This window comes from Nilaparvata lugens, chromosome 1, assembly GCF_014356525.2.
Source record: "Nilaparvata lugens isolate BPH chromosome 1, ASM1435652v1, whole genome shotgun sequence".
In the NCBI taxonomy this organism is placed as follows: Eukaryota; Metazoa; Arthropoda; class Insecta; order Hemiptera; family Delphacidae; genus Nilaparvata; species Nilaparvata lugens.
The window spans coordinates 30,165,223-30,192,375 of NC_052504.1; the positions used below are offsets into that span (position 1 = coordinate 30,165,223).

General features: G+C 35.7%; 1 protein-coding gene across 1 annotated transcript in view; it reads right to left on the reverse strand.

Moving 5' to 3' along the window:
• Positions 1–3,837: 3,837 nt before the first annotated feature.
• The window catches only part of LOC111048626 (serine protease nudel), a 35,395-nt gene continuing 12,079 nt past the window's right edge, over positions 3,838–27,153 (reverse strand). The window contains exons 8-15 of the mRNA XM_039421301.1: positions 26,266–26,489; positions 24,422–24,721; positions 21,686–21,830; positions 12,059–12,189; positions 7,758–10,715; positions 7,026–7,281; positions 5,177–5,290; positions 3,838–4,256 (exon numbers count right to left, since the gene is read on the reverse strand). Of these exons, the coding sequence (XP_039277235.1) occupies positions 3,968–4,256; positions 5,177–5,290; positions 7,026–7,281; positions 7,758–10,715; positions 12,059–12,189; positions 21,686–21,830; positions 24,422–24,721; positions 26,266–26,489 (4,417 nt within the window). The 3' untranslated portion in view covers positions 3,838–3,967. The remainder of the gene's footprint in view (positions 4,257–5,176; positions 5,291–7,025; positions 7,282–7,757; positions 10,716–12,058; positions 12,190–21,685; positions 21,831–24,421; positions 24,722–26,265; positions 26,490–27,153) is intronic.

Here is a 27,153-nt window from a genome sequence, read left to right on the forward strand (position 1 = left end):
AAATTTCAATTGTGACACAGGATTGTGTTTGTTACTTAAAAATCTGTCTATTAAAGTTAGTAGAACAATTGATTCAAATTTTATTCATAAGAATATATTAACTTAAATTTTCCTAAAAGAAAATATAACCAGACATTGGCATGCATGAAAATAAGACAAAATAAAAGGTAAATTTAATCAATCAAATTTATCAGTTTAATGGAGTTTAAAGTATTATTCGCTAAATTGTGGTTTGCAAACATAGATTGAATGCATAAAACAACCAATGTAGGCTAATTATTACTTTCTTTATTTGCTTTCTTAATTTTATGTTTGAAGTTCAAGAACAGACAAGTTGAGATCCTATAAGTAGCTAAGTTATCAGATTTCAATAACAATTTACAAAACAGAAGACCAGTGCTTTTCTATGATAGGTACATCATATCAGTAAATATTGAATGAAAATAAACAAATTTAGATATTGTGTAGCTTGGAGAAGAATTTCAAGGTTAGGTTAAAAATAATTCTATTTTACTTATAAACTGCTTAACAAATTTGAAATGCTTGGATTATTAGGAATTCACTGGGTATAAATTGCACTATTTATATTGCAAATTGCAATTCACATAAAATTTGTTTATATTATTTCAAAAATTGCGTTCTAAAGTCTTTGATACAATTGAATGCAAATCGATAGGAGTGAGAGTAAAAGAAGCCGGTATTTTTCAATTTTTATAATACCTACTCCAAATTTTTACTACAAAAACTTAATATTTTTCAGGAATTATCCTATATTTGTAAAATTATAAATAAACAAAACTTACCTCGATGGAATTGAAACTGGTATTACTTGAATTCATGAAGTAGCCAAAAGTAGAAAGATAAAGATTCAAATAATATTTGATTGTTGAATAGAGTATAAAACGCTAAAAATCAATTAATAACCCCATTTTAACAAATTGAAATGGAAAAATGACAATATTATATTTCATAAAATCTTGAAGTTCAGAACTGATGAAACATACAAGGCAAGAATACAAGATCAGCTGATTTGTTATTACAGAAGAGAAACACATGATTGAAGATGACCTTGTGGTCAAACAAGAGACGATTCAAAATAAATTTCAAAAATGAATAATCTACTATATTTCTGTTTCTTCACTATCAGATTTTTTATTTCATATTTTATAATAACATCCTTATTGAATTCATTTTTTCAGTTTGTTCAGCAACAAACTGATCTCAACAACTTTATCTCATCGTGTTTTGTTAGGAAAACATCAAATTATATCACATTGAAATTGTTCGAAGTGACAATAGCCAATAATCGGTTGTTTGAATAATGTATTTTAAATTGTGAATCAGTATTTTTGTTGAATTATAGTGAGGTCCATGTAAAGGTGCGTACAGACTTTCGCTCTGCTCCGCAGCCGAACGTCACTCCAGCAGAGCGATTGATGATCGACCGGGGAGCAAGAATGGTTCGACCCGGGGAACGCGAGAAGATCTAACATCTTCCGTAACGTTCATGATGGGTGCGTGGGCGGCGCGACTGTAGTTCGATGGAGGAACGAGGGCGGTACGAGGGAGGAGCGTGCTCGGTGCGGGTTGGAAGAGCGTATATGTGTACGCAGCTTTATAATGGCAGTGGAGAAAGACAGGAGAAAAATGTTGCCTATCCTCTGTCTCAGTGGCGGCGCTTGACCTGAACAGTTGAGTGGGCCAATGGTGGGAATTGTTGGGGGTGTGAATGGGAAGGGTGCTTTATAAAGCATATTCAACTTTACAAGTTGTTACCCAGGTAGTCTATAAATTAAACTTTAGTTTAAAGTAAACTGAACTAAACTTTATTGTTCTATAAACTAAATTAAAACAGCATAATATGCAACTCAAAGACCTTAAAAGATGCAGACCTTAAAGACCTTATCTCTTTAAGGTCTTTGATGCAACTCACCAAAAGACTTGTCAAAGTAAACCTAACCTCACTTAAATCAAGATCATCACACACTAATATAGCACTTCACAATAAAATCACACCTCTATCACAACCGCAATCATAACACTTGGATTATTGCTAATTAATCTATGCAAATATTAGCACAAAAGTAGTTGAAAGTATTAACTTATTAACTTTATAAAATAGGTAATAAAAAAGCTGTTGCCAATTCGGAAGCAATTCAATTTTCACATGATGGCTGGCATGTAAACAAAGCTATACTAGCGCTCAGCAGTCTGAGCGAGAATAGTGTGAATCAACGTGCAATGGGCCAGCTCAAACTGGCCCACTTGCTCCGTATATCAATACATTGCTCCCAGCCAGTCTAGCGCCGCCGGCTTGCGTTGTCTTGCCAATACGTTCTTATGAGAGCTGGAAGGGCCTGAATTCTGGGGCCCTTCAATGTGCTACGCAATGATTCGTGGCCATCGTTGAACTCGTACGTATTCTACGATGGCCACAGATGCATTTGCATGGTATTTCAACGAGAATTTTTACCAGTTGACAGTTCAAAATTGATTTATATTGTACTTTATTCAATAATAATTAGCCACATAACCCAAAGTATTTTAAAATGTATTTTACTGTTCATTTGGGTGGGCCCGGCCCACTTGGCCCTTATGGAAGGTTTGTCTTGTCAATGCCTTCTATAGACGGTAGCTGATACAGGTTTATGGGTGTAATATTAACGGTTCATTCTCGTTTTAAATAATCAATTATATTTTATCAAGCAAGAAATTATATTTATCAATAATTTCATAATTAAGTTAAGATGAAATATTTTGTTAATTAATTATTGATTCTAGATTGTTGAAAGACGATCTGGCAACAGAGCAATGCGAGAAAGAGATAGCGCTATCAGCTTTGTTGAATGATAGACAAGGACGGCATAACATTACCAATCAAACACTGTCATTATAACGTGGATCTCACTATAGATCAAATTTTACTTGAGACTGAATATTGATATAGGTTGAACGATTGCTACATGTGGTGGCTGGAGGGGAACCTTACTACAGTCAGGTCCACGTTGTATTGGCAGTGGAGAAAGATAGGACAACAACGTTGCTTTGCAGCTTTCTGCCTCACAGTAGTATAAAATATAGCTGATACCGGTATATCTGATATTACCCTGAATAATAGATTTTCATAATTGAAATTGAATATTTTGTCAATTATATTTCATCTTAATTATCAAAATTCAATCTGGCAACGTTGTGGAGCTAGAAAAGGATCGAAGCTAGAAGCGCTATCTACTTCTTCGTATGATAGACAAGGATTTCAAAACCAATGTTAATCAAATAATAACATGGATCTCACTATATAGTAAAATGAAAATACTGAAGGATAGAACATATCTACTTGCATCTCCTTATAACTTAATACCTATTTATCCAAAACAGGTAAACTTGAGTCGACAAATAGTTCATGAAAATAATGCCAAATAATGTTGAGATCACAACTAAGCTGAATTTCCTACATTCCCTTGTTCCGTATTTCAACACTCAATGTTCATTAAATTTTAGAAAAGCCGAGAAAAACATTGTAAAAACCTATTTCGAGCTTATATCATAGGAGTTATTTCAAATTCGTTCTCATTGTGCGTCTAGAGGTCTATCAGAACATACATCCCAAATTTCTAAGTTATTACATAAAAGTAACCCAAAATATGATTAAAAAAAGGGTTTTCAAGACTCAATTTTCCAATGGTTCCCTCCGGACACTGCTCTGATTTGGGAGGGGAAGAGGGATATTTTTAATACTTACCTTAACACCCGGAATGAGCCCACCCCAATAATTTATCGTCAGCCCAGCGATGATTACTAATTCCACAATTCAATGATGAATAATGCAATAAAAAGTAAGATTTTAGCATATTTATTTTACACTAATATTTATAAAAATTACATATGAACAATCGAGGTATGATGCTTTATGAATTACATTTACTTTGTTCATCAACAAATATATCTATTTTTACACGTTCACTGATTATGAACATACTAGGTGCAAGGCTTTACAAGTAACATTACTGGATGAATTCAAGATGAGATTCGTAAACGAATTTCTGATGTACATTTTTTCTGAACTATTCGGGAATGTTATACCACTGAAAGATGAGTTATTTATTTCCATTCTTTGCTCGAGCACCAATTCTGATCCGGACGACTTCTCACTTCCAAGAGATTGACACATTTTATTCAAGTTCAGTTCAGTTGGAAAATCGTCAAAACAATAGGGCATCCACTGTCCAAACACTTTCACTTTCAGCATTCCTTCTCTGAAACCATAGATTCAAGCATTTCAGGAAAGATTCATTCAATCATTCATACAATAAGTACCTACATCATCAAAATGATAGGGAGAGAAAAAAAGGTAACCTTGTGTTATTTCTCTCCCAAATTTAGATAGGGTTTCACATAGTCCGAAACCGGTTAAGTCTTATCTTGTAATTCTTCACTTTACAAAATTTTCTGTCCTTAAATATGTTCACAAAGTAGATTTTCAAATTTAAATGTTTCAAAACCAGAAATAGAACATATATTTCACATTAACATTACTTATATATAGAGAAGATTCACATATTAAAGAACTAATTTTGAAAAAAAGAACGGAAAAAAACAAATTAGCTAAACATAACAATTCTATAGTTTTCATGATATAATCTTCTTGTTATTTGATGGTATAATCATGAATTGTTATTTGATTTTGGTGTTTTAATATGGGTTCCAAACCAAAAAACTTTAATATGAAACTAAGGATAAAACTAAACTTAGAAGGATGAAAGCTGAATTAGAGAGATATTATCTTTGAGAGAATTCTTGGAAATTCTAGAAGTATTATATTATTCCAATGAATATTATGGATAATTAACAGTATACCAATGAGTGTAATATGGTTCCCCAGTGATCTCACTTAAAAAGAGGTTGTTTTTGATTATATCAATATCATTCGATTGTAGCGGAAAATGTGCAAAAACACCATGCAAAATTATATAAACGGAATAAGTGAATCAATCAAACGAGATAAAACTATGCTCAGACAACATAGTTTTCAAAAAGGACAAATGAATAATAAAGAAAAAAAATTGAAATCACTCAAAGAAAATTGAGTGAGAAAAATGATGAATAGGCTAATGATCACTGTCAGGATTATTATGTATCAACGAATTTAAAAGAAAATCGACAGGATTTTACTCACATCTTTTGATGCCCTTTTGTATCAATAATTGCACTGCACTCCTTTTCATCTTCTCCATCAGGGCAGTCCTCAGCCCCATCACAAACAACGTCATTTGATATGCACTTTCTTGAACTGAAAAAAATGATCCTTATGATAGGTTTTTCGAATTTTGCAAAATCATTGAAACATGCACACACTGAAATTTCGAGGAGCCTATCCAGACTAAGATAAAAGTATGAATTAAACAGATTGTCAATGGCCTATCGTCGATTCCAAAAATCATTCAAACTTAAAAAACATTATCCTTACTTGGTGGTTGAGCCATCTTTTATCAAGTTTAGAATCCAGAAATCGAAACTCGACTTTAAATGATCCTGTTATTTGTGGATTTGACAATATCTGTTTAAATCATTCATCTTCAAATTATTTTATAATTTTTTATCAACATATTTCATCTTATACACTCACTCAACACATTTTCTCACTTTCAACACAAAACTTTTTTCACACAACAAACTCAAAACTGTAAAAATTATTCCTATAAAAAATGTCACTCTATTTTACATTTTAGAACATGATCATATTGCTAGTTTGAAATACCAAGTTTAGACAATACCAAATTACAAAAATTGTTATAATTAATGCGTGTATGCTTGTAAATAACATAGAACACAAAAATATTATAGCGAAATGTTATGGCTGTGGAAAGGTGATGGTGCACTAAAAGGGAAGCCGAATCTAACTCATGTTGGGGAATAATGAAACCGTTTTGGACTGAACCCGTTGTTCTTTTCCCCAAACATTTCAATGACTTGAGTTTAACTGGATTAATAAATGAATAATAATTATGTTGGTCTGTTCAGACCTTTCATTTTTATTATAAAGGTGCGTACAGACTTTCGCTCTGCTTCACAATCGAACGTCACTCGAGCAGATCGATTGATGATCGACCGGGGAGCAAGAGTGGAACGCGAGAAGAGCTAACATCTCCCGTAACGTTCATGATCGGAGCGATTGCGTAGCGTGCGCGGAGCGTGTTGGAGGCGCGTATATCTGTACGAACCTTAACAGAAACAATTTAGATGAATAGCCTACATTGTTTGCGTATTCATTAAGACACCTTTTGAATCTAAAAATTGGTAGGCTAATTTTATATATTATGGGGACCTTGTTTTGAGTGATGAATAAATAATTGAAAATTAAGTTTGTTAGTAGGAAATTGAAGAAAATGATTAAATATTAGAAACAACAATTGCGCTGCGCGCAAACGCGGTTGGTTAAACTCCAGGCTTACGCTTCAAATTATTCTACTGTAGACCTATATTCTATACAAATTTTATTCCTCTATATATTTATTATTTTGAGCTTCCAATTTTCATCTTCTCTACCTCCATCAGTAATCAACCAATGAATTTAAATGCATTTAACAGCCATTTTAGAATGTTGGTGTGTGTGTATGTGTGTGGTGTGTGTGTGGCTGTCTTCCCCCTCCCTGTATGTGTGAGTTGTATGTGTGTAGTTGTGCTACAATATTTCTATGATTGAATAATAATTTCTATTATCTAACATATCATAATTCAATTTACTTCTTTATTTAAGTTATTCTTTTCATTTCAATACAATGTACCTAGCCAAATCTAATTTCCAGGAATTTCTCTCAAGTTATAATAATTTAAATAATGTAATTACGAACTCAAACAACTCACAAACAGACCTGCGTGTCCATGTGAGTGTTGTTTCAATTATATCTTTTTATATATTGTTTATACTGTAAATGCTGGAAACAAATAAATTTGATTTGAACAAAGAACACCAAAAATAAGTTAAGTGATTTGATTGTGAGCTGTAGTGTGGTAGTATAAATTACCGTTTGCAGGTAAAAGAACCAGGTGCGTCACATTCCTTTTTTCCGCAATATTGCCAGCTCTCGTCCGATTTGTCAAGACAATTAATGTGGCCGTCACACAATTTCGATTTGTCAGAAAGCTCAAAATACATTGTGCAATTTTTCTCACAAGAATCTTGCTCATCGCTTCCATCATTACAATCCTTAACTCCGTTGCAGTACAACGATTTTTTAATGCATTGTCCACTTTTACATTTGATTTCATCATTGCGACATTCTGTAAATGAGAAAGAGTTGGCAATTATACAACGTTTCTATGAAATATACATGAATGTATCATCACATTCCACTGCAAACATACCAATGATAATATTACATATCTTGCCTTCATGTATACAAAACATGTGTGAAAGTTTTCACGAGCAACATCGTGTGGATTATACCAGTTATTTAAATGTTAATAAATCATTATTAAACATTAATACTGAAAGCAATATATTGAGCTGACAAAATATTCCACTTCAGTGGAATATGAAATATTTACAAATATATTTCCATTGGCAATCTTCTTCTATGAATTTTTTGAAAGTGATTCTAAAATATCTCTATATTTCCTGGGCATTAACTTGAGATTGTCCTGAAAATATGCATTTACTCAAGCAACCAAGGAAAAGCATAGAAGATTCAAATCAATTAAGTTTAGTAGATTAGGAGAACCTACAATTAATCAAAGAAGTTTATGACAATTCTTACCTTCAACAAATGTCTTCAATAATCGTTTCTTCTTCATTTCTTCAGCTGTGTGTTCTTCATCGCTTCCATCTTCGCAGTTCGGAATTCCATCAGCAACTTTATTCCAAAGTATGCACGTGCCTCTGGGGCATCGCCACCCGCTACAAGTTGCTATTTCGTCTGTACCACTCAATTGACTTTTCATTTTTGTGGCAGCAATAATTTCATCTGAGAGTTGAGGAAGACTGTCAAAAGAATACACTTTGTTTTCATTGGAGAAAGCATCTTGTACACTGAATGTGGAATCCGCATACCAGCCCCAACCATTCACTCCGTTGCATACGATCACACCAGATAACGCCTGTTCTTTTACACTTTGGCCATCGTCACTAGAATTGTGTCTATTGAAACAACTTTTACCAATTTCACAATCAACTTCAGTACTTTGTTTGTAGGCCCTCTTCGACTTGAGATTGACGGCAATGATTCTATTGGACCTGCCAAAGCCAGCAGCCATGCACTGTCCGTTGGAATGGTGCACATTGTACATAGAAGGAAGTCCCAGAGGCCGTACCCTATAGCTCAAAACAGCTGGTTGTTTAAGATGGATTAATAACGCTGAACTTGAAGGGATGGGTACAATATTATCAATCCCTATATTTTGTTCATACAGTCCTAGTTTGTTAACAGATAGGAGAGAGCTGGCTCCAAGGGAAACTGATATGTGCTTTTTCCACGAACCAAACCTCTCTGCATTGTGCCTATTGGTGACAAGCCAATCCAAACTGAGGAGAGCTGCAGATCCTATCAGCTCCCCATCTACAAAAATCCCTGCCAGCCAAGGATACTCTGTGGGATCCTTCAAGCCATAGCACTCCACAGAAATTCCCATACATTTGTCCGAATCACTTCCTCTAACATCTACACTTCTATCAGTTCTATGTTGAATGCTTTTATTACTTACGGTTTCGGTTTTGAATTTATCATAGCCAGCAAATCCCAAGTTTAGACAAGTTTGGAACGCACTTCGAAACTCCATAGCTTTTTCAACACAAACTGGCCACCATTCACAGTCGCGATATTCTGTTACAAAACCACCAATCATCAACTTTGGCTGACCCCCAGCATCTAATTGAAGGTTTTTACCGTCAGTCAGCATGAAACGATTATGCTTCTTGGTCTGATTCATCGTTCCTGTATGATTGCTCTGGCCACTTCTGATGACATTATGTAAACATCTTTTACTATAAAAATATTGTGGAATTCTTCTAGTGGGACATTGGTGAACAGAACAATACATTTCATCTGTTTCATCAGCACAATCTACAATGCCATTACATATCAGCTCTCTTTTTTCAATCAACAGTATTTCATAGCAAGTGCAATTCACTTCATCCGAACCATCTTCACAATCCACTTGACCATCACATCTTGAGCTTTTTAAAACTAATTGATTGAGCATTTTGCATTGAAAATGTGAACCATGAGTTTGATTCTCAAAATTAGATTCACTAAAACGGTCTCCAGGACAAATTATTGGGAAGTCATCTGTGACATTTTCTTGGCCCTTCAATAGAGAAGTCGTTAAGTTGGACTTGCTATCGTGATCAATATCGTCTGCTGATTTTCTTATCTCATGGGAAGCCTGAGATTTTGAGATATACGGTTCTCCACATTTTTTCAAATAATTTCTACACAGATCTCTAAACAAACAAACCGAAGAAATTTCATCTTCACTCAATGAGTCATAGTCCTCCAGATTACATGACAGCTCGAATCTATCCAGTAGCTTCCATACCACATCAATCGTGAGAGCTGTTAGATTATCAGAATGGGCAATTGAAGAGTCAGACTGCATTTCTGTGATAATCTTTGACACTTCTCTCTCCAAAACCATCTTCCTCAGCATATTTTCAGACACATTCATGCCAATTGCAATATCTGATGCATTGCACAGAACATCAGTGATAACCTTGGGCTCCAGCTGATGATTGAATGACTCATTGGATGATTGTGAATAGAAGGGGCTTGCAGTTGTAATGCTTGGGTGTTGAGTAAGTTCAGTAGGCTGTTTATTTTCACCAATAGAGGTACCTTCAATGTTTTTCAAACCATCTGGAAGTTTATCGTTAGATCTGCTATTCACGGTTGTTGTTTCATCAAGTTTATTACTACTGATAGTAGTTGTATAATCAGGATACTTATTAATTATTGTAGTTAACTCATTAACATCCTTACTAACAATTATTGTGGTTTCATCATCAAAATCCTTACTATTCATTGTTGTTATATCATTAACAACCTTACTATTAATTGTAGTTGTATCATAAACATCTTGAATATTGATTTTAGTTGTATCAACATCCTTAGCATTAATCTTAGTTTCATCAGCATTCTTACTATAAATTGTAGTTGTATCATCACCATCATCACCATCATCATCATCATCATTACTATCAATTATTGTAGTAGAATCATACAACATATATTTACTATCAGTAGTAGTGATATAATCAATATCCTTACTATTATCAGTTGTAGTTATATCATCGATATCCTTACTACTGATAGTGGTTGTATCATAGAGATCATACCTTGTCACAGGTTTGTCATATGCTCTGGATTCAAAATAACTGTTATCGTTATCAATATCGGAACGATTAATATCATATGGTTCAACAGAGCTGATATCCATGGTTGTCGTGGAAGGATATTCAGTAGTAGTATTAGCAGCAGCTTCGGTTGTATGATAATCTGATTCATTTTGCGATTTGGGCTTGGATTCAGTAGTGGATGGGAGCTTGTCATCGGTGATATTTTTAGTGGAGCCTAGCTCGAAAGAGCAGCCAATCTCGTCGTCGGCGTTGAAGCAGTCCACTTTTCCGTTGCAGCGCCTCATCGCAGGAATGCAGTGGTACCCACCACTGCACTGGTGGCCGGGACAACTGGCAAGAGGCTTCTCCAATGGCAGCCTACTTTCTGCAAACAGAAAAGCAAAAATTGAGTATTCATGTAATTTCAAAGGCAAATGTCGTGATAGTTTTATTTGAGTGGAGTCTAAATTTATTGTAGTATTGCAACTTGTAGTGATGTAGTTATATTCTACATATTTCCTTTTTTGTATGATATTCTAATTTTCAATGACATTTCAACTTTATTTTTAGTTTTCTCACTTCTTTGTATTCTTACTAATGTATAATAAATCATTGTAAGTATCATGTTATGGAAGCAATTTTTGTGAGAAATCCTGTCTGCTTCCATGTTTTCATAAATGAATAAGTACCAAATTAACAAATACATTTCGATTGGCTCCAATGTAAATGTTCGCACCAAAACAATTTCAGAGCCTTTGTCAAGAATAAAGACTGTTTCTAGACAGCTGGAAACGACGATTTGACTTGTCCATCCAACAATTAATCAACAATATTAAATACACTATAGCCTACACTTTAGAAAATTATTTATTGAATGAATGGATATTTTTCGATCAGTCGTATGAATTGCTATGAAAAGTTAAAACTGTCACTATCATAATATCACAATTTACGGGATGGTCTAAACCCCCGTACGAAAACTATAAAATCTAGGATCAGTCTAGTTAATACGAAAAAGGAAAAGAATAACAGGTCTGCCTTTTAATAAAATCCAAACAAGTTTGAACGTTGCAATAACGCCACAGTTTTAAAAAAATATATTTTTTATAACTTCTCGTAATACAATTACTTAATATATAATTTTGAATAAATTGTTCCCAATATATATATGATTTTAATCAATGTCTCCTCTCGAACAGTGTAGCCAATTTCCAATATGAAAGCCTATCTCAAGACTTACTTGGGAACTTGGTGTGAATCAGTTATTTTTGAATAATTGAAAAAAAGAAAAAGGGTTTCAATAATAATAGACTATTTACCATTACTCAATAAATTGAGGATTTTATAAAAATAAAATAACGTTTAAAAATAAATTTATATCTATCATTACTTTAAACAATTTAAATTTCTTACCAGCTTAGGTTTTTGGTTCGAAATTTTCCAGTTTAATTCGAAATTTATAGGTTATTTGAATAACTGTTTTTTTATTATGTGAATTTTAGTTATTCATGATATCTATTTTTAATTGAAGATTTGTTTGTTTTTGAAGTGTGAATTGTTATTTTAATAAGTGATAGTAGTTTAACCTAGATTCTGATTTGGACATAAATTTGAAAAGGGGCAGATTTGGGCATAACTCTGTTGTGCCTTCTCATAATTATAAGTGTGTAATAATTGTTCATGACTATATAAATAAATACAACTGTGAATAGCAGGCCTGATACTTACGCATTTTAGTGGTTATCCAATCGAGATAGTTGGCAACTCTTGTATAAGCACCGGGCTCGTTGGGCCTGGCGCAACCCTCGCCGTGGCTCACTATCCCTGCCACATACCACTTGTCTCTAGAGTCTTCAAATCTATAACAAAGTCATCACCAAATTATTAATTTCAGTGGAAATTGAGAGAATTAAGTTCGTATTATGAGTCATTCTATTTGAAGACCTGAGCCAAAATTATTCTTCTTCTCTTGAAATCAATAGGCTAACATGATATCTAAATTGGAACTGAGACTATGAATATTGTACCTCAGGCTTAGGGTGATTATAGAAGGACTTTACAACTTTGAAAGCAAAATATTTTATTGAAATTACTTACAGAATTGAGAAATGTGTCATTTTGTTACAAAACACTTCAAGTTTAAGGTGTGAGTGACGGGTGACAAGTTTAAGGCGTGGTTATTTTGGTTCGATGTGACAGCCGTTGGTAATGCAACATACATCCCACCGATAATCAATTTCTTGTCACACTCGTACCAGCATATCAGGCGTAACTTATGCAACCGCAGCGATATGATTGTGATCCGATTTCGGAGGTAATAAAAATTGTCTGGTAGAGACGGAACATAAATCTTATCTTCAATGAAACACCACAGGAAGAAATCCATCGGTGTTAAATCCGGTGAGCGAGGTGGCCATGTAATTGGTGCTGCACGGCCAATCCAGCGAAGTTGAAAGCAATTGTCTAGAAAATCCCGAACTTTTTAGTGGAAATGAGCTGGTGCACCGTCATGCTGAAAGGAAAAGGGCACTTGTTCACCTTGTTCAGCATGACGGTGCAACATTTCATTTCCACGGAGAAGTTCGGGACTTTCTAGACAATTGCTTTCAACTTCGCTGCAGCGCCAATTGCATGGCCACTTCACTCATCGGATTTAACAACGATGGATTTCTTCATGTGGGGTTTCATTAAGGGAAAATCTATGTTCCGACAATCTTAATGACCTCCGAAATCGGATCACTATCATATCGCTGCGGTTGCACAAGTTACGCCTGATATACTGGTACGAGTGTGGCAAGAAACCATCGATTATCGGAGAGATGTATGTTGCATTACCAACGGCTGTCACATTGAACCAAAATAACACCCACACCTTACACTTTATGTGTTTTGTAACAAAATGACACATTTATTAATTATGTAAGTAATTTCAATAAATATTTATGTGGTTTCAAAGTTGTAAAGTTTTTTACACTGTATCACACAGTATTTTTTTTCTATTGGACAATACTATAACCATCTAGTCTGAAGACTAATGAGCTAATTTTTTCTATCCTAAAATACTACTTGAAAAGCGGCGCTCCTAATAGTGGTGTACTAGAGGGTTAATATTCTATTCTGTATTTTAGTGAATGGAATATTGTATGTCGAATTGCCGACTGTATTTGAAGGTGGATTTTCCTGGGGGATTCTCTGTCCTTGTAGGTTTCATTTAGAGCAGTTGTTCGGTGAACGGGTTTGTGTACGGCTGCGTTCCGAGCGGCGCTCCTAATAGTGGTGTACTAGAGGGTTAATATTCTATTCTGTATTTTAGTGAATGGAATATTGTATGTCGAATTGCCGACTGTATTTGAAGGTGGATTTTCCTGGGGGATTCTCTGTCCTTGTAGGTTTCATTTAGAGCAGTTGTTCGGTGAACGGGTTTGTGTACGGCTGCGTTCCGAGCGGCGCTCCTAATAGTGGTGTACTAGAGGGTAATATTCTATTCTGTATTTTAGTGAATGGAATATTGTATGTCGAATTGCCGACTGTATTTGAAGGTGGATTTTCCTGGGGGATTCTATGTCCTTGTAGGTTTTATTTAGAGTTGTTCGGTGAACGGGTTCGTGTACGGCTGCGTTCCGTGCGGCGCTCCCAATAGTGGTGTACTAGAGGGTTAAGATTCTATTCTGTATTTTAGCGAATGGAATATTGTAAGTCGAATTGCCGACTGTATTTGAAGGTGGATTTTCCTGGGGGATTCTCTGTCCTTGTAGGTTTCATTTAGGGCAGTTGTTCGGTGGTTGAGCGTGAGATCGGGTCGCGAATCTCCTCTCCCTACGACGTTCCCGATACTAATTATTATTCTATTTTGTGTTAATATAGAATATTGTAGGACGAGTTCCGGGCAACTCGAAGATAGAACTTCCTGGGGGATTTTCTTTCTTGTCAGCTATTTATCCTAAATTCGTATCACTGGGGGTGAACGTGTTATCCTTGGTTTGAAACCTGTAAGGGATCTCAAGTTTGTGCTACAAATAGTTGAGTGGGAAATTTAGCTAGGCTCTTATAGCGGATTATTTTTGAGTACTTAATTTATAAGCCTCGACTCTGTCGCTTCACGACGTTTTTAATTATAATACGGGAAGTGGGAATCGGTTCGCTATTCTCCGTATCAGTATCCACGTCGATTCAAGTAATTGTATGTCAGGACTGGTAGTCCGTATATTTTTCCTTCTCTGTAGTAAGGTGGCCTTCAGTTTAAAGAGTAATTTTTCTCCATTGAATTTTTATTCTTGTAGGGAAATCCCTGTCCTTTTTGAGAATAGTTTTACTCAATTAATTTTTATTCTTGTGGGAAAATCCCTGTTCCTTTTGAGAAAAGTTTTCTCGATTAATTTTTATCCTTGTAGAGAGATTATTATCATTTATGGTAAATTTTCCTTGCTTAGTTTTCATACTATAGAGTGGCCCTGTATTTTAAATTCACTTAGCAGTTTCTGACTTGCTGTAATTCCAAGTAGGAAAAGTCCAATCGTTTTCCTAGAGAACTCAGGTGCAGCTTGAGTTCGTCCTTGTCGAAGTTTCTAGACTGCGACGTCCATTCTCTTTCTTTCTCTTCACTTTCCCTATTCTAAAATCCTTCTAGCTCTCAGGTACAGCTTGAGGACTTCCTCGCCGAAGTTTCTAGACTGCGGCATCCTTTCTCTTTCTTTCTCTTAATTCTTCCTGTGTTAAAATCCTTCCTGATCTCAGTTTCAGATTCGAGATCGTCCTAGTCGCGGGTTTTCAGACCCGCGAATCCTTTCTAAAATTCTTAGAAACCTGTCTTCTTTAATAGCAAATATTATTTGCTGGTTTTCCCTGTGGAAATTTCACGAATTTTCCCGTGATCTCAGTTGCAAATTAGAGATCGATCTTGTGGTAGTCCTTAGACTGGCAATTACTTGGAAAAGTCTATTGAAATCTTTTCCTGAATTAGGAGTCTCAGACTCGATATTTTCCTTGTGGAAAATCCTGGAAAAATCCTTTCCTACCCTGACAACGACAGACTGTTGTTTTCCCGATATTATTCTACAGACTGTGTCTGTGAAAAATCTTTTCTATCCTCTCATAATAGTCGACATACTGACTATTAATTTAAAAGCGTTTCGGACGATTGAGAGTGATTCCCATACCCTTAAGGGCAGTCACAGACTGGCCCTTAATAACCGGCGCGCAGTCATCAGATTAGCGCGGAAATCCTGTTTAGCAGTTTCAGAATTGCTGAAAATCCTTTCGCAGCTGCAGGCTCGCGATTCAGAAATCCGACACCCGAAACCTCATCCTCCAAACTTTAATAATCATATAATTGAAATTGATATACTGTATTTAGCTAGCAGGTCCAGCTTGCTGAGAGCTAGAGCGCAATTCTCAGATTGCGGATTATTGAGCAGATATTTATTTGCTGTAGAGATTAATAATCTTATTATTAATTGATTCTCTGTTCCCTATACCCTATACCGTATACCTCATACCCTGCACCCTATTCTCTATAGCTTACACCCTATGCCGTGCCCTATTTAACTACATCTTAAATACTACTAATAACTCCATAGTTCCGTCATACCTTTACCCCATAGCTCTCACCTTAAACCCCATAGAAAAACCACATCCCGGGCTTGCAGGTACAGCTTGCTCGCCGTCAATTCGCAGTTGGTTCAGATTGCGTACTACCTTTATAAATAGAATTATTGGTAGGGATCTGATAGTCAGATCCGTCTCCTTGTATAGGGTTATCTTAATCTCCCTTAACACCCACCCTGTATTCCAAAGGCCGAGGGCCGAATCGGCCAGCAACGGCACGGGCGAACACTCTTCCCCTGATAGTAAAAATCTCGCGAAAGAAGCAGAGGGTAAAGAATCAGGATAGAGGGAGAAGTATAGGTCCGGTAACTCCACCTGTCAGTGCGGCCACTGACCCCGACCCATATCCAACTGTAGCTAGTCCGCGTTGTAGCAATACTTCGCAATTATTAGGAAACCTAGAGGGTGGAATAGGACATGCTAATAATACATCCCACCTATAATCAATTTCTTGTCACACTCGTACCAGCATATCAGGCGTAACTTATGCAACCGCAGCAATATGATTGTGATCCGATTTAGGAGGACATAAAAATTGTCTGGTAGAGACGGAACATAAATCTTATCTTCAATGAAACCCCACAGGAAGATATCCATCGGTGTTAAATCCGGTGAGCGAGGTGGCCATGCAATCGGCGATGCACGGCCAATCCAGCAAAGTTAAAAGCAATTGTCTAGAAAATCCCGAACTTCTCAGTGGAAATGAGCTAGTGCACCGTCATGCTGAAAGTAAAAGGGCACTTGTTCACCTTGTTCAGCATGACGGTGCAACATCTCATTTCCACGGAGAAGTTCGGGATTTTCTAGACAATTGCTTCAACTTCGCTGCAGCGCCAATTGCATGGCCACTTCACTCATCGGATTTAACAACGACGGATTTCTTCATGTGGGGTTTCATTAAGGGAAGATCTATGTTCCGACAATCTTAATGACCTCCGAAATTGGATCATTATCATATCGCTGCGGTTGCACAAGTTACGCCTGATATACTGGTACGAGTGTGGCAAGAAACCATCGATTATCGGAGAGATGTATGTTGCATTACCAACGGCTGTCACATTGAACCAAAATAACACTCACACCTTACACTTTATGTGTTTTGTAACAAAATGACACATTTATTAATTATGTAAGTAATTTCAATAAATATTTATGTGGTTTCAAAGTTGTAAAGTTTTTTACACTGTATCACACAGTATTTTTTTCTATTGGACAATACTATAGCCATCTAGTCTGAAGACTAATGAGCTAATTTTTTCTATCCTAAAATACTACTTGAAAAATTAAACAGTGAATTTCTCATTAGGAACGCTTACTGCTATTGTTTAATTAATATGTAAAGTTATTGACTGCACTATAGAAGTTTGATTCACTCCATCACTGTTCTGCTCTTTCACTGGACACTACTTGAACAAGCACTACACTAGTACAAACGGTTTCCTCCTTTTGAGTCTCCGCACCAACCCTCCATTGTCTAGCAGCTGGATCGCCTCGACGTTGTCATGTTGGTGCAATCGCCCCTCGTGCCTCTCCGCATGCCTCTGGATCTCGGTGGACACCAGGTTGACGTGCAGGTCTCTATGAAGATCGCTGTTCCTGACATACCAAGGAGCATCCACATTGTTCCTTAGCACTTTGTTTTGAAAACGTTGTATGACATTGATGTTGCTGTCTTTGGTACAAAGTTGTATACCATACGTCCATACTGGCTTTAATATCTGTTTGTACAGAAGTACTTTGTTTCGGATTGAAAGGATGGAGTTTCTTCCGATCAGCAAATACAGCCTCTTATATTTGATTCTAAGCTCTTCTCTCTTCTTTTTGACATGGGCCTTCCAGCGAAGCTTTGCGTCCAAGGTCATACCTAGATACTTGGCATCATTAGCATATGGTACAACTTGGTTGTTGATAGTTATTGGTATGGGCAGGTTCTTCTTATTGGTGAAATTGATGTGAATCGACTTTGCTTCATTCAATTTCATTATCCATTTTCTAGTCCAATCTTTAATTTTTTTGATGGATCTCTGTAGTTTCTCTGTTGCAATATGAATATTACTGTCTACTGATAATATGGCTGTATCGTCTGCAAATGTTGCTGTAGTATTCTCATCAAGGCTGGGAATATCGCTGGTAAAGAACTGGTCCCAGAACACTGCCTTCAGAAACTCCTGCTTTAATTTCCTTCAAATCAGAATATGAACTTTCATGCCTGACCCCAAAGTATCTGTCAGTCAGATAGGATTGTAATATATCTGTATATTGCTTTGATAGCACTTTTTTGAGCTTGAAAATAAGACCTTCATGCCATACTTTATCAAAAGCTTGCCCTATATCAAGGAAAGCTGCTGAACAAACTTTTTTCTCTTCTAAGCACTTCTCTATCACATTTATAATTATATGCACTTGATCTATTGTTGAGTGTTTCAGTCTGAAGCCAAATTGGTGATTTGGAATTATGTGCTGTCTCTCAAATATTGGTTTTAGCCTACTCAGTAAAATCCTTTCAAACAACTTGGAGAGGACCGGTAACAATGATATTGGCCTATATGATGATACTTCATGTGGCTCTTTACCTGGATTTAGTTGCATTATAACCTCAGCTACTTTCCATATTCCTGGTACGAATTTTAGTCTGAAAGAAGCATTCAAAATGTTTGTTAATTTCACTATTGCTTTCCTTGGTAGGCGCTTGAGGACCGAGCCAGTTATCATGTCAAATCCAGGGATTTTTTGTTATTCAGATTTCTTATTTCTCTTCTCACCTCTTCCACTGTGACACGCATTATTTCTTGATTAGGCTGTAATATATTCTCATCCGCGTCTAAAGCTTCCTCTTCACCTGTGTTGTTTGGCTGGAAAACGTTTACAAGATGATTCGCAAATGTCTGTGCCTTTTCATCACTACTTCTTGCCCATTGTCTGTCCTGCTTTCTGAGAGGAGGAGATTGTTGAATGGTTCGTTTTATTTTTTTTAGCTGCCTTCCAGAGTGAGTAGTCCGTACTGCATTCTGCTGTCAAGTTTCTCGAGTAACTATTAATTGATTCATCCTTGATACATTGAATCTCTCTCCTTAGTTCTTGAGTTAGATTGTTCAAAACTCTATTGTCTTGGGGGGAACGTGATTGCTGCCATCTCCTTCTAGCTCTTCGTTTTTCAACAATCAATTCTCTGATTTCCGCAGGGTAATTATTTCCAGTGGTTCTTCTTCTGATTTGTGGGGTATTACACCATGCTGCCTGTTGGATATCAGTCACAAACTTCTCCAACTCCCGATCAATATGTTCTTCGTTCCTTAATGGTGAGTTCAATTCTATTCTTTCCTCCAGCATCTGTTGGAAGCCATCCCAATCAGTGCGGCTATTTGCTAACGCAGGACAAGTATTTTCCTTCCGTACAATTAAATCACCCAGAGTCATAATGATGGGTGAGTGGTCGGAATCAAGGTCGAAACTATCATCCAAATGCAAATAATTAACTGATATATTCTTTGTCAGGAAGAAATCTATGAAATCTGGGATTTTCCTCGTATCGGTGGGCCAGTAGGTTGGTTTACCAGTTGAGCTTCGCAACTCATCTCTTTTATTGCTTCGAAGAGCTGTCTTCCCTTGTGTGTTGTTAAGCGCGATCCCCAATGCAAGTGCTTTGCATTGAAATGACCACCAAGAATGAATTTTTCTCCTAACATATCAAGCAATGATAGAATATCTGGGAGGACAGTAGATAGCTGTAGCAACGAAGTGATAATTTACCGCTTGCACTGCTACACCTATCAATTGAATTCTATCACTTTCATGTTTCACTTCTTCATGATGTTGTAGACTGTCTCTGATGATGATGGCACTCCCACACCTCGCGGCATTGCTGGGATGTAAAGCATGATAGATCTTAAAGCCTTTGAATTTGATAAACGATTGATTTATAAAATGAGTTTCATATATAAGACATATATCTATTTTTTCTATTTCTAGAACTGCTTCTAACTCCTGTTGCCGTTGTAACAATCCATTCGCGTCCCATTCCATTATTTTTAGTGAATGAATCATTTGAATTTCAGTAGTTTACTCTGTTATAACTTCTGAAATTTAGATTGTAGTGAGATGATTATTTGCTCTTGTCTATCCAGTTTTGCCAAGATGAGCTGCAAAATATTATTGGTGCCTTCTTCTACTTCACTTTTTGGCTCTTCCAATTTCGGTCTATTTTCTTTTGAGACAATCTGGGCGAAAGTTGATTTCTTAACTGCTCTACCATTGTTTAGATTGTGAGCTTCTGTATTTTCCGTGATTTTTGGTGGGATATTTTGAATGATTTTCTTTCGTGAATCTGCAATAGTTTTTGTTTTAGTAGAATTCCTGATTTTTTGCAATTTGATTGCGACAGTGCAGCCTCGATAGCTGGCTGGATGTGCTTCACCGCAATGAATACATTTTGGTAGAGCATCGTTGGGTTTTAAACATTCCTTTGTTTGGTGTTTACCTGCACACTTATCACACCTAGGCTTCTTGTTACAATATTTTTGTGTGTGGCCGTATGCTTGGCACGTTTGCATTGCGGTATCAGATTGGCCTTCTTCAATGCTTCAACCTCCACTCTACAGCCCAGTATATATTTTTATTCAAATACTGTTTTAATATATTCTTCCGTTCTGAATGATAACATGAACATATCTAATGGTTCTCTTGTCTTCCATCTGAGCTTGTTTACTTCTAGAACTTTCAATCCTCGTACTTTCAGATCTTCCAGTATCATTTCTTCCAGTATCACACTGTAAAATTGCATTATAATGATTGTAAGAAAATATATTTTTTGTAATTAAAGTTATTCCTCAATATAGTGTAATTTCATTTCTATGTTCGCTTGACTGACAAAGTCCATGTAAAAAATTCAAATGATTTGATTCATATAAAAACACTGATGAATAAACCATGATAAATTATCATGATTAAACAAATTCAATTGAATTATTTCCATAGAATAATACGACTATAGAATATAATACATACACCGGGTATAGTAACACTACAAATATTCAAATTGATTAAATATAGCAATACATAATAGTGGGAATTATCCCCATCACTTTACATAACACCATTATTACTATTATCGAATACTATTTTATTATAAATTATGTAAGTACGGTATTATACGGAAATGTATTATTATAAAGAATGTACAGTAGGCCTATACCAATACCCTGATAGTGAAATAATAGTAATTGGCCACATAGACTAAAAAATTCTGATTGTGGGTAACAACACTGATGATTCAACAATTAATATTATTACTGGAAAATGATACTTTGTTAAATAACTTGTTTGCTCAATTACTGTAAAGATGATAGAATATGTTGAATAAATAATCAAATAAAATAAAATTTATTCATCAAAAACAATTACATTACAAATTAGAATACTATATCAATTAAAACAATGAAGTTTTATGCATTGAATAATTTCTTAATAGGAAAAGATAATTCAATGAATAATATACACCCCACTATAAATGATATGTGTTGGGATATAAGTTATTAGTTGCTTGTTGCGTGTTATAATTACTATTTACAAACTTCATTCACTGATGTGGGAATGAAGTTCTTATAATGAAATTAGTAAAAATGTATAGTACAAACAGAATTATGAAATTAGTAGATGAATAATTATGTTCTATTAAGGATAATAATAAGAAAGTTAATTTTTAGAAAAATGAGAAACTAGTAAAGGAAAAGAATATTACGTAAGAGTACTAACTTGCAGAGAAGCGGCCCGCCACTATCTCCCTGGCAGGTGTCACGGCCTCCCTCGTGCACACCCGCACACAACTCGTTCCCTTCCCTGTCCGCTCGGTGCACGCACTCTGGCAGGATTGGTACTTCTACTTCTCTCATGTGGTCGGCTGCAACAAAGCAATGTCATTCATTAAACACATATATTTCTACTGCATATTAGTTTTGAGATCTAAAATCTAAACAAATATACTGAAATTTTGTATATTTTTGAATTCAGTGAAATATTGTTTCCACATTCTAACAGTACATTACTATAGTGAGGTCCACGTTATAATGGCAGTGGAGGAAGATAGGAGATCAACGTTGCCGATCCTCTGTCTTGTCAAGGCCTTCTATGGACGGTAGCTGATACAGGTTTATTGATGTGATATTAACTGTTCATTCTCGTTTGAAATAATCAATTACATTTTATTAAGCAAAAAATTATATTTTTCAATAATTGCATAATGAATTTTCATAATTAGGATGAAATATTTTGTTAATTAATTATTACTTCTACATTGTTAAAAGACGATCTGGCAACAGATCAAAGCGAGAAAGAGATAGTGCTATCCGCTTTGTTTAATGATAGACAAGGATAGCAATACCATTAATTCTAATCAAACACTGCCATTATAACGTGGACCTCACTATAGTGTACAACACTCAGATTACAGTGTACGGTAGTTGAAGCTTCAGATCACAATTTCGCATGTTTTTCGCAGATCAGTTTTCAAAGTCAGTTTCTTATAATCTATTTATTCTCAAATTCAAAACAATAAATGTATTGAATTGCCTTTATAATTTGAATCATACCCATTACAATCAGCATAAGAACAACCGAAATTATCAATTCCTGCTGTGTGCAGTTTATAATAATATAAAACCAAATAAGATAAGGTGCTTCACTATTAAAGTGTTACTCATGATCGGTCTGATCATATTGATTTCTTGAAAATCGACATATTTTTGCCGCCATCTTGTTTTTTTTCATGATGACAAACATTTTTGAGATTGCCTTCATGGATAATCTCTTCCTACACATCATTATAGAGAGATTGATACCATTCCCAAGTCTGTACCTTCAAGGAGTCATGAGTTACACGGTTCTCTAATAATTGTTGGGATTGGCATTTGGTGGAAAAAGCGTGTTTTCCGCTGCAAACAGTACTTTTTACTCTTTTTCCAATTATGCTCCAGTCGTAAAATATGGACTTACACTCTCCAACCAGTCATTTTGAAGCTTTGGAAATATCCTACAACACTGTGCCAATAATACTAGTGCTTGTCTACTGCGAATATATATATACAGGGTGGAAAGTAAAATATTGTCCCCGAAAAATGTATGTTGCAAGTTTTTGAAGTTGAATAAATAATGGAAAGTGTGGTCGAAATGAGATGATTCTCTCGAACATCATTGTTTGGCTAATTCTAAACACTTTGGTGGTGAAACCAATCCGATATCGCTCACAATAACTGAATAACAAGCGATATAAAAATGTCTGTCAATAATGACCGCCATCTTGTATTTTTCAATGATGTCGAATATTTTCGTTGTTTCCTTCATCAATATTCTTATTCGTCTTGTTGCAACGAAAAGATTGAGACCATTTGCAAGTCTCTATCTTAAAGTGGTCATGAAAAAATCGATTTTATAGTTCTAGCTTGTTACCTCATGCGTATGGAAAAACGCACCAGAAATCATGCAGGATTTCTTTGGAGGGCGCTGGAGAACTCATTTTTTGACGTACAGCGCATGGAGATATATCGTTCCAAAGTTTAAAAAACGCTCTAAATTTCATAGATTTAAAATTTCTCTGTATCTCTTGTACAAAAAAGTTATAATGGAATGAAATTTGAACAAATTTAGAAAAAACGTTTTTTGGGCTTTTGAAGGTTATAACTAAAACAATATGTGTTATAGAGGAAAATTTTATAATATAAAAATTAAAGAGGATGATTTTAGAAATATTTTCGTCTAAAAAATGGAGGAATATCTTGAACGGTTATTGAAATACAAGCGGTATAGCAAAACCCTGAACATTTTGGCGGCCATCTTTTTTCCGAGGTGTTTGCCTGTGATTTCAACTTATCATCATCACGATCCTCATTATGCTAGACCCAACGAAGAATTTGAGACATCTTCCACGGCTGTTACTCAAAAATGACCACGGAATGACATTTGCGCCCGGACTATCAATTCAATTTTATTTCCACATGAAATAGCAAGTTTGTACAATATAATTCAGTTAATAAATGTAATGATAAATTACTATTTTGTTTTGAAATTGAAAAAATGAATTTTAAAATTAAAACTGAGACAGTTTTAACATTGAAAACTGAAATGCCCCAAGAAGACTATACGTATGTGAATGGGGGAGAGTTCCTAGAAGCAAGCTAATGACAAAATGGAAGAAGATAAAGAGTGAAATAGTAATGAGCAAAATAATATATATTGAGTTAGCATATATGTTAGAATGATAGAGTGCAACCTACAGACTATTGCACTTCCTTGCTGTTTTTGTCACCATTTGTGAAGAATATAGAAGAATCTATACATCTCAAAAACTAAGGTCGATAGAAGAAAATTCTACTCGACATTTTTTGTTGAAAATTTAATATTGAATCTATTATCGTCTTCGGCTGTTAAAACTTTTGTGGGACACTGTACAAGTTTTAAAAAATGTATGATAGAATAGTTTAGAAAATTGGCACTCACGATCAGGTCCATGCTCCTGTGTGGCGCCCCAGCCGACGGCGGTGCAGAGGGTGCCAGGGCGGGGCATCCAGGCAGGCACGTCGAAGGGCAGACAGATGGGGCGCACCCAGCGACTGAAGCGCAGGGGCTTGGCCAGCCTCACCAGCGCCACGTCGTTCTGCATGACCGAGCGCACGTATCCCTCGTGCATCACCACCTCAGCGACGCGGCGCGTCTGCTCCATCGGTGAGAACGAAAAGCGTCGCAGCACGCCTGCCTGCATCTCATAGTAGTGGTGCTTGTACCTGCAGAGCGATTTAATGGAAGATCACCTTCTATTGGACTGATAAGCTTCAGTTCAGTTTAGTTTTCATGTCTTCACCAAAGGGAGATTACCATGTATTAGATAAATAAGCTCCAGTTCAGTATAGTTCTCATGTCTTCACCATAAGTCACCAAAGGAAAATTACCTTCTAATAGATTGATAGGCTTCAGTTCAGTTCAATTCTATGTCTTACCATAGTTACCAAAGACCGGGCACTATAGTGAGGTCCACGTTATAATGACAGAGGAGAAAGATAAAAGAACAGGTTGTCGATTCTCTCCCTTGCCACTGCCTTCTATAAAATATACCGATATATCTAATGTAATATTGAATATTTAGTACCGGTTGCACAAAAGCCGGTTAAATTTCAGTTACGATTAAATTCCACGAGAACCAATCAGAGAAGGTTTCTCTGAGAAGAATGCTTCTCTGATTGGTTCTCATGGCATTTAATCGGAATTAAAAGTTAACTGGGTTTCTTTCAACTGGGTGTAACTGTTCATTCTTATTTAAAATAATCAATAACATTTTATTCGTCAAGGAAATTGATTGTTATTGGGTTTGAGGACGAGAACAGAATAATGTTTTTAGAGCACAGTAATGATTTGAATCGTAAAACTATGAATTAAATTTCCGAAGGACCAGCTTGACATCAGTTCAAGCAATGAGAGATATAATAAAACAGAGGAATATGAATATACTGAGTAGCGACTTTGGAGGAGAGGTTTGAACGAAGCATTTACAAGAGGTAGGGTGTGACCGACTGAATCTAGCAGAGGCGAGCAAGCGACTGTTGTACTAGGCCTAGCTAGTTACCCCGGGCGAGGTATGCGACTAGAGCCCCGGGAGAGATAGCACCGCGCAGGCGTACTATGAGAAGATTACGATGACTTATTAAAATAATAATTATATTGTTGGCGGAACTGATACAAAATAAGTAGTGAGCTATTAATTCAGTATGATTATTACTTAACAGAAATACTGTAACTTTCAAATAAAATGGAATAAAAAAATTGCCAATGATGAATAAATGAAATTTCATAATATAATTGAGATAAAATATTTCGCTAATTGATTGTATTTCTACATTGTTGAAAAACTATCTCACAACATTCCGGAGCTAGAAAAGGATAGCTATCTGCATTGTAGAATGATAGACAAGGATAGCAACGCCATTTCTAATCAAATACTGCCATTACAGCGTGAACCTCACTCTAGTCAAAGTCATTGTTCTTCTAGCCAGGACGCCCTGGTGACGGCGTTTCAATAATTCAGTAGAAAAAAAATCTTTTCAAAGAAAATAATTCAGTCTAAAATTAGTAGAATCAAATAATATTCTAACATTCTATTATAAAAAACTTGAATATTGAAAAGCATGTTCCAATAACATGTGCTCTGAACTGCTTAGTCATCAAAAATCAAGCGTATCTTAATCAGACATTGTTTTCAATCCAATTTTCAATGTAATTGTTCTAGCTTTCAGGTATTTCAATCATAGAAATGCATAAAGAAACGTTTGAAAAAGTCGATATTTATGAGCAAAAGTGGAAATTTGAGTCATCAATAGAATCGTAATCTTCATTTCTCTCTTCAGATGATGGCTTGTACATTCTAGTTCCACACTGCATGTCAGCACATGTAACAAATGTTGCAATTCCGGTTTTTCCGCAGCCATTTGTCAAGGCTAAATGCTCGTCATCAATAGGAGTCAGGAACAAACCATTATAATGATGTGAGACCGACAAGTATTCCAGTTTTGGAGGCCTGTAACAGAGAATAAAACAAGTTATGACCCATTCAGTTATTATTTGGTGCATTTTGAAAACATAAATATTTCAACATTTTCAAGATCCAAGAGTATTTTACCATAGTAGATAAATGGTTTCTTTAGTACTGGTCTTGAACAAACAAGTTGGGATCCAGTTAGAAAATTGAAAGTGTTTGATTGTTGTGGCTCTAACAATTGAGTTTCGATATTTTTAGCTCTGATCCCATTGTGGACTTTGGCCTCCTCAACAACATTCCTCCAAGCATCTGTCTTCAATAAATCTTCTCCCTCCTCTATAATCCATCTTTATTAAATCTCGCCTCCCATCGTATTCTCGGTCTCAGAAGAAAAGGGGCTTCTTCTCTAATTTTCTCCTATTGTTTCGATATTGGTCAGAACCAAAACAGAACGAAATTTGACGGAAAATTTCGGTAAACAATTATTTTGTATAGGTCCGTAGATGCTTGGATCTAATAATATTCCAAAAATGAATGAATTATTGTTACATATTGATCGTTGGATAGGAATTAAATCTGTGGGAATCTTCTTACATTATATGTAAATGGCACATAGAAGTAACACCGAATTGTATGTCCCCTGTTCGGAAATAAACCTAATAACATTGTAGCATTACTAGAAAGAATGAAATAATATTTTATA